At 39.6% G+C, this 14,423-nt stretch overlaps 1 protein-coding gene across 7 annotated transcripts in view; it reads left to right on the top strand.

Annotated features, from left to right (window-relative positions):
- The window catches only part of Su(var)2-10 (E3 SUMO-protein ligase Su(var)2-10), a 239,724-nt gene that overhangs the window by 71,379 nt on the left and 153,922 nt on the right, over window positions 1–14,423 (top strand). For all 7 annotated transcript variants that reach the window (XM_070082312.1, XM_070082315.1, XM_070082311.1 and 4 more), the window contains exons 4-5: window positions 821–942; window positions 2,082–2,183. In XM_070082312.1, the coding sequence (XP_069938413.1) occupies window positions 821–942; window positions 2,082–2,183 (224 nt within the window). The remainder of the gene's footprint in view (window positions 1–820; window positions 943–2,081; window positions 2,184–14,423) is intronic.

Here is a 14,423-nt window from a genome sequence, read left to right as displayed (position 1 = left end):
GGAAGATATATTACAGAAATAGACATGATTTTGATTGCTTTCATGACGAAAAGTACCTTGAAATTGAGCTCAAAGTAGCGGAAATGTTCGATTTTTGCGGATGTTCAATGAACTGTGTAAGTCAAGTTGGTTAATTTTATTAAGTGTATTCTAACCTAACCACTCTGTAATCCGGCAAACTCAGTAATCCGGCACACTACAGGTCCCAATGATGCCGGATTTGTGATGGAGGACCTGTACAACTATAAAAAACATACAAAAAACACTGCAAAGTCGCTGTTTTAATCGAAAATTACGGTCTCAGTTTTTTTTCTCATTATGCAGCGTGTGCTGCAGGGTTTGTTTTATGTGGTGCACACATACCACATAGATGTATTCTCTCATATCTAGGCCCAAATTTACCACTCACAGCTTATCAGAGTGAGCTGAGCTCAGGGCGTAGATTTACGTAAAGCTGTAGATCTACGGCACGGACCTGGAAAGGGTTAGTCTGATTGAGTGATAATACTAATAGCAGATATTTTTGAGTTACAATGGGTTTTAGGTGATTTGCTGTTGTAGATCCCCCCACGTGAGGTAAGGATAGATTAGAACTGTTCCTTCGCGTTCTTATTGGTTTAATATACAAATGTCATTAGGTACAGTACTATGCTGTGTGTATATATTATTCCCCACCAGCCCTTCAGTGCAAAATTTAGTACTAATACATATACAACATTATATTTTAAAAGATTGGTAGGTTTTTGAAAGATAGTGTACTATGGGCATTGTTTGTTACACAAATGTTTGCAATGATTTTTATATACAATTACATTTTTAGCCCCCCAGGGTTCAGGACGCTATCAGGAGTCCACATTCACATTTTCATTAACGCCACATCAAGCCAATAAAATTGCAAATTCTAGAGATCTACGGCCAGGGAAACAAGACTATTCTGTTCAGGTGAGAATTTAATTTTTTTGAACTTTTAATACCATACCATACATGTTGGTGTTTTTTTCATAGTTAATGATTTGCTCACAAAAATATGAATGATGTAATGGTGGTAGTACATTTCAGACTAGAGATTGAAAACTGTTTTAATATAGAATGAGAGAAATTTTGTTAGGTATATTTTTTAATGTATGGTTGAAATTTTTTAAATGTGGGAGTTAATACCCCTTATGAGTTGTAAATTTGTAATTTTTTTTTTTTTTTACATGCTGGCTGCCTCCCACTAAGGCAGGGTAACTTTCCCCCAACCAAAAATAAAACAATGGCACACTGGCTGTACACGGAGTCTTGGAGTGGCTGGGCCCGCTCAGGATTAAAATCTTCAGACAAGTTTTTTGGCGTTGGTAGAGTCAGTACTTTGACGCCAAAGAGAGCCGTTAGTTGATTTTGATGTTAGACAATGCCGCCATTAGTTGAGGGTCCACTGTATAATAATAATGTCTGTACTGTATAATAGTAATTATAATAATAAATGGCTTCAAAATGCCGTCACTAGATGGCAGTGTTTACCACAACAAAGAGGGAGCGGTTGTGGCTGCCTCCACCTGTTACATGATGACATATTTTATTCATTCTAGAATATATATCAGGTTTCTATGTTATATTGTTTATGTCATATTAGATGAATTGTGATAGATAATGAGCCGTAGAGTTGATATTAGGGAAATTATTGAAGTACAGAATTCCACTCGAATGGATTAATTGCGTTTCATATAATTTAAATGAGGAAAACTGACTCTGCAAACGAGCAAATCCAGTTGCGAGCAAGGTTGCGGAACGGATTAAACTCGCAATTAGAGGTTCCACTGTATTTCTGTGAACTTTGATACTATGAACAGCAAGCTAATCATATTTCATGCATGAAAATAAAAAATTTAAATGCTGGATATTTGAAAATTTTAATAAAGTTTTAATGCCTTGTTTCCAGCTCGGTGGAAAGAGAAAGTAGTTTTCCAGTGATTGCCAGGTTAATCATCCTTTTTCCAGATTTAACAACTTGAACAACACTGCTGGATAATGTTGGATGCTAGATAATCATTGATTTACAGTATTTTTTAATTTCCCTCTTATATATCTTATTTTTCTAGGTTCAGATGAGGTTTTGTTTGCTCGAGACAACCTGTGAGCAAGAAGATAACTTCCCACCAAATATTGCTGTTAAAATAAATGAAAAGATGTGTCCATTACCTGTAAGTATGTTATCTAAATATTATTATAGATTACATAGTGAAATTTTACACTTTTTGAATGTAATAATCAGTTTGATATCTGATTATAGTTTTTTAGTGTCTTCTACTGAGGTTATTTTCACGTTTATTTTGGTATAACCTTTTATGATGATGAGACCAAGACAATCTTGGGAAACTGAATTATGTTTTGTTTTCTGCCACTATAATTTCTTTCTTAGAAAACAATTTTTATCTACACTATTTGCCTTTCCATTTTATTTTGTTATAATGGTTACATTTGCCAATTTTTTTTTTTTTTTCAACAAGTTGGCCGTCTCCCACCGAGGCAGGGTGACCCAAAAAAAGAAAGAAAATCCCCAAAAAGAAAATGCTTTCATCATCATTCCACAATTTCACCACACTCACACATAATCACTGTTTTTGCAGAGGTGCTCAGAATACAACAGTTTAGAAGCATATACGTATAAAGATACACAACATATCCCTCCAAACTGCCAATATCCCAAACCCCTCCTTTAAAGTGCAGGCATTGTACTTCCCATTTCCAGGACTCAAGTCCGACTATATGAAAATAACCGGTTTCCCTGAATCCCTTCACTAAATATTACCCTGCTCACACTCCAACAGATCGTCAGGTCCCAAGTACCATTCGTCTCCATTCACTCCTATTTAACACGCTCACGCACGCTTGCTGGAAGTCCAAGCCCCTTGCCCACAAAACCTCCTTTACCCCCTCTCTCCAACCCTTTCGAGGACGACCCCTACCTCGCCTTCCTCCCCCTATAGATTTATATGCTTTCCATGTCATTCTACTTTGATCCATTCTCTCGAAATGACCAAACCACCTCAACAACCCCTCTTCTGCCCTCTGACTAATACTTTTATTAACTCCACACCTTTTCCTAATTTCAACACTCCGAATTTTCTGCATAATATTTACACCACACATTGCCCTTAAACAGGACATCTCCACTGCCTCCAACCGTCTCCTCGCTGCTGCATTTACCACCCAAGCTTCACACCCATATAAGAGTGTTGGTACTTCTATACTTTCATATATTCCCTTCTTTGCCTCCATAGATAACGTTTTTTGACTCCACTTATACCTCAATGCACCACTCACCTTTTTTCCCTCATCACTTCTATGATTAACCTCATCCTTCATAAATCCATCCGCCGACACATCAACTCCCAAGTATCTGAAAACATTTACTTCTTCAGGCAGGGTGACCCAAAAAGAAAGAAAAAAGCAGGGTGACCCAAAAAGAAAGAAAAAACTTTCGTCATTCAAAAGTTCACTGTCACTCATACATAATCACTGTCTTTGCAGAGGTGCTCAGATATGACAGTTTAGATGTCCCTCCAAACTGCCAATATCTCAAACCCCTCCTTTAAAGTGCAGGCATTGTACTTCCCACTTCCAGGAATTAAGTCTGGCTAAATGGTTTCCCTGAATCCCTTCACAAAATATTACTCTACTCACACTCCAACAGCTCATCAGGTCCCATAAACCATTCGTCTCCATTCACCCCTGTCTAACACACTTGTGCACGTTTGCTAAAAATCCAAGCCCATCGCCCACAAAACCTCCTTTACCCCCTCCCACCAACCTTTTCAAGGACGACCCCTACCCCACCTTCCTTCCCTTAAAAATTTATACATTCTCCCAGTCATTCTACTTTGTTCCATTCTCTCTAAGTGACCAAACCACCTCAACAACTCCTCTTCAGCCCTCTTGACTAATACTTTTAGTAATTCCACACCTCCTAATTTCCACACTGTGAATTCTCTGCATAATATTTACACCTCACATTCCCTTAGACAGGACATCTCCACTGCTTCCAGCCACCTCCTTGCTTCAGCATTTGCAACCCAAATTTCACACCCATGTACGGGTGTTGGTACCACTATACTCTTGTACATTCCCTTCTTTGCCTCCATGGATGACGTTTTTTGCCTCCACAGATACCTCAATGTACCACTCGCCTTTTTTCCTTCATCATTTCTATGGTTAACCTCGTCCTTCATAAACCCATCCGCTGACAAGTCAACTCCCAAGTATCTGAAAACATACACTTCTTCCATACTCCCTCTCTCCATTGCGGTATCCAGTTTTTCTTTATCTAAATCTTTTGATATCCTCATCACTCTTATCTATATTCACTTTCAATTTTCTGCCTTTACACACCCTCCCAAACTCGTCCACTAACCTTTGTAATTTTTCTTTAGAATTTCCCATAATCACAGTATCATCAGCAAAAAGTAACTGTGTCAACTCCCATTTTGTATTTGATTCCCCATAATTTAATCGCACCCCTCTCCCCAAGACCCTAGCATTTACTTCTTTTACAACCCCATCTATAAATATATTAAACAACCATGGTGACATTGCACATCCCTGTCTAAGACCTACTTTTACCTGGAAGTATTCTCCCTTTTACACACCCTAACCTGAGCCTCACTATCCTCATAAAAACTCTTTACAGCTAATATCTGTTGTAAAATTTCTATAGTGCTGAGTTTTTTAAAAAAAGCTATCTAGGTCTTCTATTCCCATAGTCCTCATTCATAATGTTCCTAGAAGATTTTTCAAGTTTTAACCATGTTGAGTGGGTTTTTTGTTCAGTTTACATTTCTTCAGTTTGAAATGAATGTATATGTCTGTTCTGCGTGAATAATTAATTTGTGCAGGTTTTCTTTTTGTTGTGATGTGTAGCTTTCAGAGTAGTTCAGCAGCTAGTTGGTTGGAAGGCAGCGTACCAACAAATTTGGGTAACACAAAGCAACTTTGGGCAGAGGAAACTTCTGTCATGTGAAATGTTTTTATAAAATTCAGCAACTATTTTTTTCTCTTTAAAGTGTTATGCATACTCTTTCTATATTTGATCCTTATTTTATAAGCCTTTTTGAAGGGATAATTCCTTTTTTTTATTTTGATTGTTTTTGTCTCCACTTACAGAAGCTAAATGTATTAAACAGCCCTTCTTGTTGAATATTTCTTAGGGTCACAGCGTATGACTTTGTGCATGTTTGCACTTCAAGAATGTTGTGATCAGAGTATATTTTACAGTATTTTTTTTTTCAACAATTCGCCCGTCTCCCACCGAGGCAGGGTGACCCAAAAAGTAGAAAAATCCCCAAAAAGAAAATACGTTCATCATCATTCAACATTTTTACCTTACTCATACATAATCACTGTCTTTGCAGAGGCACCCAGATACAACAGTTTAGAAGCATATATAAAGATATATAACATATCCCTCCTAACTGCCAATATCCCAAACCCCTCCTTTAACCCTTTGAGGGTTTCGGCTGTACTAGTACGGCTTACGACCCAGGGTTTTTGACGTAATAGTACGCCTAAATTCTAGTGCCCTCAAATCTGGTGAGAGAAAGCTGGTAGGCCTACATATGAAAGAATGGGTCTGTGGTCAGTGTGCGCAGTATAAAAAAAATCCTGCAGCACACAGTGCATAATGAGAAAAAAAAACTTTGTGTTTTTGGAATAAAACAGCGACTTTGCACTGTATTTTCGTATGGTATTTATTGTTGTATTCTACTTTTCTTGGTCTCATTTTATAGAATGGAAGACATATTACAAAAATTGAGATGATTTTGACTGGTTTTACAATGAAAATTACCTTGAAATTGAGCGCAAAGTAGCAGAAATGTTCGATTTTTATCAAAGTTCAAAAGTAAACAAATCATGCCAAGCGTCCAATACACGTCAACTGGTGAGTCTAATATTCTTTCACAAGTATGCTGATATTATTTATACCATTTCTACACTAATGCAGCAGTCTGCATAACAGTAAATCTTCTATTTTTTGTAATAAAAATTCAAAGTGGAAAGCCAAAGAAATATAAGAGGGGCCTGAGGATGTGACTAATGAACAGAGAACTTGTTATTTTAGTACCAGGAATGTCTTTCTTGTTTATTCTGGACCCTCTTTAGAAATTGACAAAATTGCTAAATTCTGACCACTTTATTGGATAGTTGAAATTGGTAAATGGGTGGTTTCTTGTACTCATTCGATAGAAAAAATGGAGTTCTAGCGAAATAGTTATGACTTTTGTCGACTAGTACATTGGAATTGGCCGAAAATAGGGCTCAAAGTGGGCAAAATCGCCGATGCATAAACATCGTCGAGACCACTAACTTTGCGAGAGCATAATTCCGTAAGTTTTCCATCAAATTTCATACCTTTGGTGTCATTATGATCAGGAAAAGTTTCTCCATCTTTTCATAAGATTTTTTTTTTTTTTTTTTTTTTTTGAAATTTGGCCGACCCTGAGAACAAGTTTCGGAGAGGGCCTGTCAGCCGTCATAGGGTTAAAGTGCAGGCATTGTACTTCTCATTTCCAGTACTCAAGTTCAGCTAACTGACATTAGTACAAATCTCATAGATTTCAAAAAAGAAATGGAAAACATGCCCACTCAACACCTGGACCAGATTCATGGAATGCTCTATTTATAAAGAAGTGCAAAGTACCACTTGCACGAGCCCTCAGTATTCTTTGGAGAAAGAACTTATATCTAGGTGAAATACCGGAGGCCTTAAACAGTGCAGACATAGCTCCTTTGCATAAGGGAGGTAGTAGAGCACTAGCTAAAAATTACAGACCAGTAGCCCTAACCTCTCTCATCATAAAAATCTTCGAAATAGTGATGAGATGGCAGGTTACAAATTTCATGGACCAACACAACCAACATAACCCGAACCAGCATGGTTTTAGAGCAGGACGATCGTGTCTCTCTCAGCTGCTGAACCATTATGACAGAATTACGGAGGCACTGGAAGACGACCAAAACGCAGATGTGATTTACACAGATTTTGCAAAGGCGTTTGACAAATGCGATCATGAAGTGGTAGCGCGCACAAAATGAAGGCCATGGGCATTATGGGGAAGGTAGGCAGATGGATTTTCGGTTTCCTAACACAAACACAAGAAGAAGTAGTGAACAGGGCACGATACAGCATCAGCGAGGTCAAAAGCTCAGTGCCCCAAGGCACTGTCCTGGCACATCTGCTGTTCCTCATCCTCATAGCAGACATAGACAAAAACACCCGGTGTACTTTTGTATCATCATATGCAGATGACACTAGAATAAGCATGAAAATCAGTACAGGATGACATAAAAAGGGTTTTCCAGTGGGCAGTGGAGAACAACATGACATTCAATGGTGATAAGTTCCAGCTGCTTAGGTATGGAAAGAATGAAGAACTCAAAAGGAGCACTATATACAAAACTCAAGAGGGTCGCCAAACAGAACATAAGGAACATGTAAAAGACCTAGGAATAATTATATCAGTGGACCTTTCTTTTAACCCATAAACGGTCCAAACCTATATATATGTTCACTATCCCAGTGCCCCGAATATTATGAAAAATAAACGAAATATTTTTTTTATTGAAAAAAAAGCACATTTTTCTAAGTGTTATAAGATAAAAAAAAAAATAGTACTTACCGAGATATGAGGCCCTAAAGTTGGCACTTGGGGATCACCTGACGGCAACATGGAGCGCTGCTGCTTGCAAAAGTGTTGCCAATATACCTTTTTTTCTATTCATATTATTTTATATAATTTTTATGTTGTAGGTAATAGGTTGGTAGACAGCAACCACCCAGGGGGGTACTACCATCCAGCCAAGTGAGTGTGAAACAAAAGCCTGTAATTGTTTTACATGATGGTAGGATTGCTGGTGTCTTTTGTCTGTCTCATAAATATACAATATTATAGGTATGTCTTGCTACTTCTACTTACACTTAGGTCACACTACACATACATGTATACAAGCATATATATACACACCCCTCTGGGTTTTCTTCTATTTTCTTTCTAGTTCTTGTTCTTGTTTATTTCCTCTTATCTCCATGGGGAAGTGGAACAGAATTCTTCCTTCGTAAGACATGCGTGTTGTATGAGGTGACTAAAATGCCGGGAGCAAGGGCCTAGTAACCCCTTCTCCTGTATAAATTAGTAAATTTAAAAAGAAAAACTTAAGTTTTTCTTTTTGGGCCACCCTGCCTTGGTGGGATACGGCTTGTTTGTTGAAAAAAAAAGTTCTGATAATTACAGTTTATAGTAGTTCTTGTCATTTCATAACCAATCTTTGTTCTGAGACTAGTATTAGGTACTGAAATTGTACTCACATTGTCACAAACACACTGACAGGTGGACATATACACCTGCGTTGGCCATTTACTATTATCTTGGAATATATACAAAGTATTTATATGTCCCAGCAATGTTTTGGAGGAGGAGGAGGAGGAGGAGGAGGAGGAGGAGATGATGGAGGAGATGGAGATGGAGATGATGGAGGAGATGGAGATGGAGATGATGGAGGAGATGGAGATGGAGTTGATGGAGATGATGGAGGAGATGGAGATGATGGAGATGGAGATGATGGAGATGGAGATGATGGAGATGGAGATGGAGATGATGGAGATGATGGAGATGGAGATGGAGATGATGGAGATGGAGATGATGGAGATGGAGATGGAGATGATGGAGATGGAGATGATGGAGATGGAGATGATGGAGATGGAGATGATGGAGATGATGGAGATGATGGAGATGATGGAGATGGAGGAGATGGAGGAGATGGAGGAGATGATGGAGATGGAGGAGATGATAGTTCCTTTGAAGCATGAAAAACTAAGTCCACCCCTAACAGTGACATGATAAGATGAGATAACATCTGATACGAGCTGATGTTTGATGAATGAGCATACAGGAGGGTGGGGGAGGGAACAGCAGATAAAAGATTAGAGGTGACCTTTGATGAGCATCGCCCCCCCCCCCCCTTTGTTTTCGCTGGTACACTAACATGTCTGTCTATTTGTCTGTCCAGCTCCCTGTCTATCCGTCTAGCTCTCTGTCTCAGAGAGAGCCACAAGACTGCGTCATCACGTTTACTCACATCTTCAAGCAGAGTATAGCACTTTGTCTGGACTTTTTGGGTTATCCTAGGTAATTTACACTATGTATACTTGTATTTATGTGTACCTATGAGACAGATAAACAGGGATAGACAGAGACAGACATAGACAAAGAGACAGAGATAGACATAGATACAGACACAAACGGAGATAGAGCCAGGCTGCCAGCAGCTAGCCAGCCACACAGCTGGCCAGCCAGCTAGCGAGCCAGTTAGCCAGCCAATCAATCAGTCAGTCATGCAGCCTGCCAACCAGAATTGTTTCCCTTTACTTAGGGCATAGGTTATAAGACATTCTGAAAGGGTGTTGCACAAATATTGCACATGGGTTATTATCGAGGTTTTTTGATATTTCCTCGACCACTTGTGGCCACATCCACCTCAAAGCCACTAAACTCAGGGTCAAAATCACTTTCCTCTTAAAATGGGAGTGTTAATACTACATGACATCAGTGAATCCATAGATCCATAGATCTATGGAGGCAAAGAAGGGAATGTATGAAAGTATAGTAGTACCAACACTCTTATATGGGTGTGAAGCTTGGGTGGTAAATGCAGCAGCGAGGAGACGGTTGGAGGCAGCGGAGATGTCCTGTTTAAGGGCAATGTGTGGTGTAAATATTATGCAGAAAATTCGGAGTGTGGAAATTAGGAGAAGGTGTGGAGTTAATAAAAGTATTAGTCAGAGGGCAGAAGAGGGGTTGTTGAGGTGGTTTGGTCATTTAGAGAGAATGGATCACAGTAGAATGACATGGAAAGCATATAAATCTATAGGGGAAGGAAGGCGGGGTAGGGGTCGTCCTCGAAAGGGTTGGAGAGAGGGGGTAAAGGAGGTTTTGTGGGTAAGGGGCTTGGACTTCCAGCAAGCGTGCGTGAGCGTGTTAGATAGGAGTGAATGGAGACGAATGGTACTTGGGACCTGACGATCTGTTGGAGTGTGAGCAGGGTAATATTTAGTGAAGGGATTCAGGGAAACCGGTTATTTTCATATAGTCGGACTTGAGTCCTGGAAATGGGAAGTACAATGCCTGCACTTTAAAGGAGGGGTTTGGGATATTGGCAGTTTGGAGGGATATGTTGTGTATCTTTATATGTGTATGCTTCTAGACTGTTGTATTCTGAGCACCTCTGCAAAAACAGTGATAATGTGCGAGTGTGGTGAAAGTGTTGAATGATGATGAAAGTATTTTCTTTTTGGGGATTTTCTTTCTTTTTTGGGTCACCCTGCCTCGGTGGGAGACGGCCGACTTGTTGAAAAAAAAAAAAAAAAAAAAATCAGTGAATCCCAGGTGTTTGCTGCGCTGTTTGCTCTAGCTGGCGCTCATTTGAACTGGTGCTCTCACAAGGTACTAAGTGGTTCCAGATTTTTTTATTACCATGCACACTGAGTGTTAGGACTCATTCTATGCTGACAAGGCATCTCAGGCCAATCGTGCCAAATTTGAAGGCAGGAAAAATAAAACGTATATATGCGTTTGGGGCACTAGCGGTAAAAACGTATATATATACGTTCAGACCATTTACGGGTTAAAGACCATAACAAGACAAAGATCACGACAGCCAGGAAGATGACGGGGTGGGTATTGAGAACTTTCAAAACAAGGGAAATAATGCCGATGGTGACACTCTTCAAATCGCTAGTGCTCCCTCACTTAGAATATTGCTCACTGCTGACGGCCCCATTCAAAGCAGGAGAAATATCAGAGCTGGAGCAAATACAGAGATCGTTTACAGCTCACATTGAGCCAGTAAAGCACCTAAACTACTGGGAATGCCTGCAAGTCTTGAACATGTACTCACTGGAGTGGAGGAGAGAGAGAGGTACATGATAATAGTATATACCTGGAAGGTACTTAGAGGGCTTGGTCCCAAATCTGCACACTGCCATAACATATTGGAGTGAGAGATATGGGAGAAAGTGTAAAATAAACACAGCGAGGAGCAGGGGTGCAGTGGGGACAATAAGAGAACACTGTATCAACATCCGGGGTCCCAGACTTCAACAACTTACCAGAAGATATAAGAAACATTGCTGGATTAAGTGTAGATGCTTTCAAGAGGGAACTGGACAAGTATCTTCACCAGGTGTCAGATAACCAGGCTGTAATGGATATGTGGGGCAGCAGGCCTCCAGCAGTAACAGCCTGGTTGACCAGGCAAGCACCAGACGAGTCTGGCCCGTGGCCGGGCTCAGAGACTAGATAAACTCTCGAGACTCTTCAAAGGTATATAAAAATCACCGGTTTCCCTGAATCCCTTCACTAAATATTACTCTGCTCACACTCCAACAGCTCATTAGGTCCCAAAAACCATTCGTCTCCATTCGTTCCTTTCTAACACACTCATGCACGCTTGCTGGAAGTCCAAGCCCCTTGCCCACCAAACCTCCTTTACCCCCTCTCTCCAACGTTTTCGAGGACAACCTCTACCCCGCTTTCCTTTCCCTGCAGATTTATACGCTCTCCAAGTCATTCTACTTTGATCCATTCTCTCAAAATGAGCAAACCACCTCAACAGCCCCTCTTCAGCCCTCTGACTATACCTTTATTAACTCCTTACCTTCTCTTAATTTCCACACTTTGAATTCTCCTGCATGATATTTACACCACACATTGCCCTTAGACAGGACATCTCCACTGCCTCCAGCCGCCTCCTCGCTGCAGCATTTACAACCCAAGCTTCACGTCCATATAAGAGTGTTGGTACCACTATACTTTCATGCATTCCCTTCTTTGCCTCCATGGATAACGTTTTTTGTCTCCACAAATACCAAGAGAATCATGGGTTTGTCAGACTTCTAACATTGCAGAATATCAGGTTCTGGCATATGGAATAATTAACATACCATTGCTCAAGGACAACTTTTTTAACCCTTAACCCTTTGACTGTCGCAACCCCCAATCATGAGGAGTCTCCTGGTGTCGCAAAATTTAAAAAAAAAAAATATTTTTTCTTATGAAATGATAGAGAATCTTTTCCCGATTGTAATGACACCAAAAAAAAAAAAAATTGATGGAAAACTAACGGAATTATGCTCTCGCGAAGTTAGCGACCTCGGCGATATTTACAAATCGGCGATTTCGCCCACTTTGAGCCCTATTTTCGGCTAATTCCATTGTTCCAGTCGACCAAACTCATAGCTATTTCTTTAGAACTCCATTTTTTCTATCGATTGAGTACAAGAAACTGCCCATTTACTGATTTCAACTACCCAATAATGTGGTCAGAAATTTGCAATTTGGCCAATTTCACGAAAATTAAAAAATATGACAATTTCAAAATAAGGTCCAGAATGAATAATGCAGACATTTCTGGCTCTAAAATAACATTTTCTTTGTTCATCAGTCATGTCTCCAGGCCCCTCTGATATTACTCTTGCTTTCTATTTTGAATTTTTATTCAAACAAAAAATAGAAGACTTACTATTATGCAGACTACTGCAATACTGTAATAATTGTATAAATTACATCAACCCATTCATGACTACATATTAGAATGGCTAGTTGGACATTTATTGGACAATGACATCATTTGTTTACTTTTGAACATTGGCAAAAATCAAACATTTTCCCTACTTTGAGCTCCATTTCCAGGTTCTTTTTATAGTAAAATCAATCAAAATCACCTCTACTTCTATAATATGTTTTCCATTCTATCAAATGAGACCAAGAAAATGAGAATACAGCCATAAATACTATACGAAAATAGACCACAAAGTCGGCATTTTAATTAAAAAAAACGGTCGGAGTTTTTTTTTTCTCATTATGCACTGCGTGCTCCAGGATTTTTTTTATATGGTGCACACTGACCACACAGACCCATTCTCTCACATGTGGGCCTACCAGCTTTCTCCTGCTTGATTTGAAGCCGCTAGAATTTATGAGTATATATACGTCAAACACGGTACCTCGTAAGATGTATATATACGGCCGCGACAGTCAAAGGGTTAAACTGTCCAAACGTAGATCTATGTTTGCACGCGTAGCACTCCAAACGTAGATCGTTTTATTTTTCATTCCTCCAAATTTGGTACAATAGGCTTGAGTCGCCTAGACATGAAAGAATGGGTCTGTGCACTCAGTGTGCGCACTGTTAAGAAAATCTGGGAGCACCAGTTCAATTGAGAGCCAGCTAGAGCAAATAGCGTAGCAAGCACCAGGGATTCACTGATGCCATATCGCATTAACACTCCCATTTTAAGAGGAAAGTAAAAATAGGTTAGATAAATACATGAGTGAGTGTGGGTGGGTGTGAGTTGGACCTGACTAGCTTGTGCTAGTCAATGGATGTGACCTGACTAGGTGGATCATTTGTCTAAGCCGGGGGGGGTGACATGTACCTGCCTTGCATGGGCCAGTAGGCCTGCTGCAGTGTTTCTTCTTTTTATGTTCTTATGTACTCCGCAGGCTGGCCGGCTGGGCTGCTTTGGCTGTCTCTGACTGTCTCTGTCTATATCTCTGTCTATCTATATATCTGTATATATATCTATATATCTCTATCTGTATCTCTGTCTTTATCTCTGTCACACATGAACACGTAAGTACAATTATTATACATAGTGTAAATTACCTAGGATAATCCAGAAATTCCAGGCAAAGACAGATAGAAACATGTTTGTGTATATCAGTGAAAACAAATAAAGCCAGGGTTCCCCCGAGCACCCATTTATCAAATGTCACCGAGCTGATAACAGATGTCATAACATGATTCTTCAAGGAGTTTGTTATCCTATACTCCAGGCAGACAGAAAGACAAATAAGCAGAGACAGACAGACAGACAGACAGGCAGGCAGGCAGACAGACACAGACAGACAGACAGACAGACAGACAGACAGACAGACAGACAGGCAGACAGGCAGGCAGGCAGGCAGACAGATACAGACAGACAGGCAGATAGACACAGATAAATAGACAAAGAGACAAGACATGTTTGTGTGTAACAGTGATAAATACAACGAGGGTTAGCTGGAGCAGTGGGCATTTATCAAATGTCACTAGGCTGTCAACAGTATAGGGGTGCCTTTCATAACAACATACTTCAAGGTACAGTATATGCCAGGGTATCTAAAACATTGCTGGGACCTATAAATATTTTGTATGTATTTCTAGACAATAGTAAATAACCCAGGCAGGTGTAAATGTTCACCTGTCAATGTGATTGTGAGTATTTGAGCACTATTTCAGTACCTAATATTAGTGTCAGAACAAGGTACAAGAACTATTGTAAATTGTAATTATCAGAACATAAAAAGATATATAAATTAAAATAAAAACGAGAAAAAAAAGGTATATTG

This window comes from Cherax quadricarinatus, chromosome 7 (genome assembly GCF_038502225.1).
Source record: "Cherax quadricarinatus isolate ZL_2023a chromosome 7, ASM3850222v1, whole genome shotgun sequence".
NCBI classification, from domain to species: domain Eukaryota; kingdom Metazoa; phylum Arthropoda; class Malacostraca; order Decapoda; family Parastacidae; genus Cherax; species Cherax quadricarinatus.
This window is presented reverse-complemented; position numbering and strand designations above follow the sequence as displayed.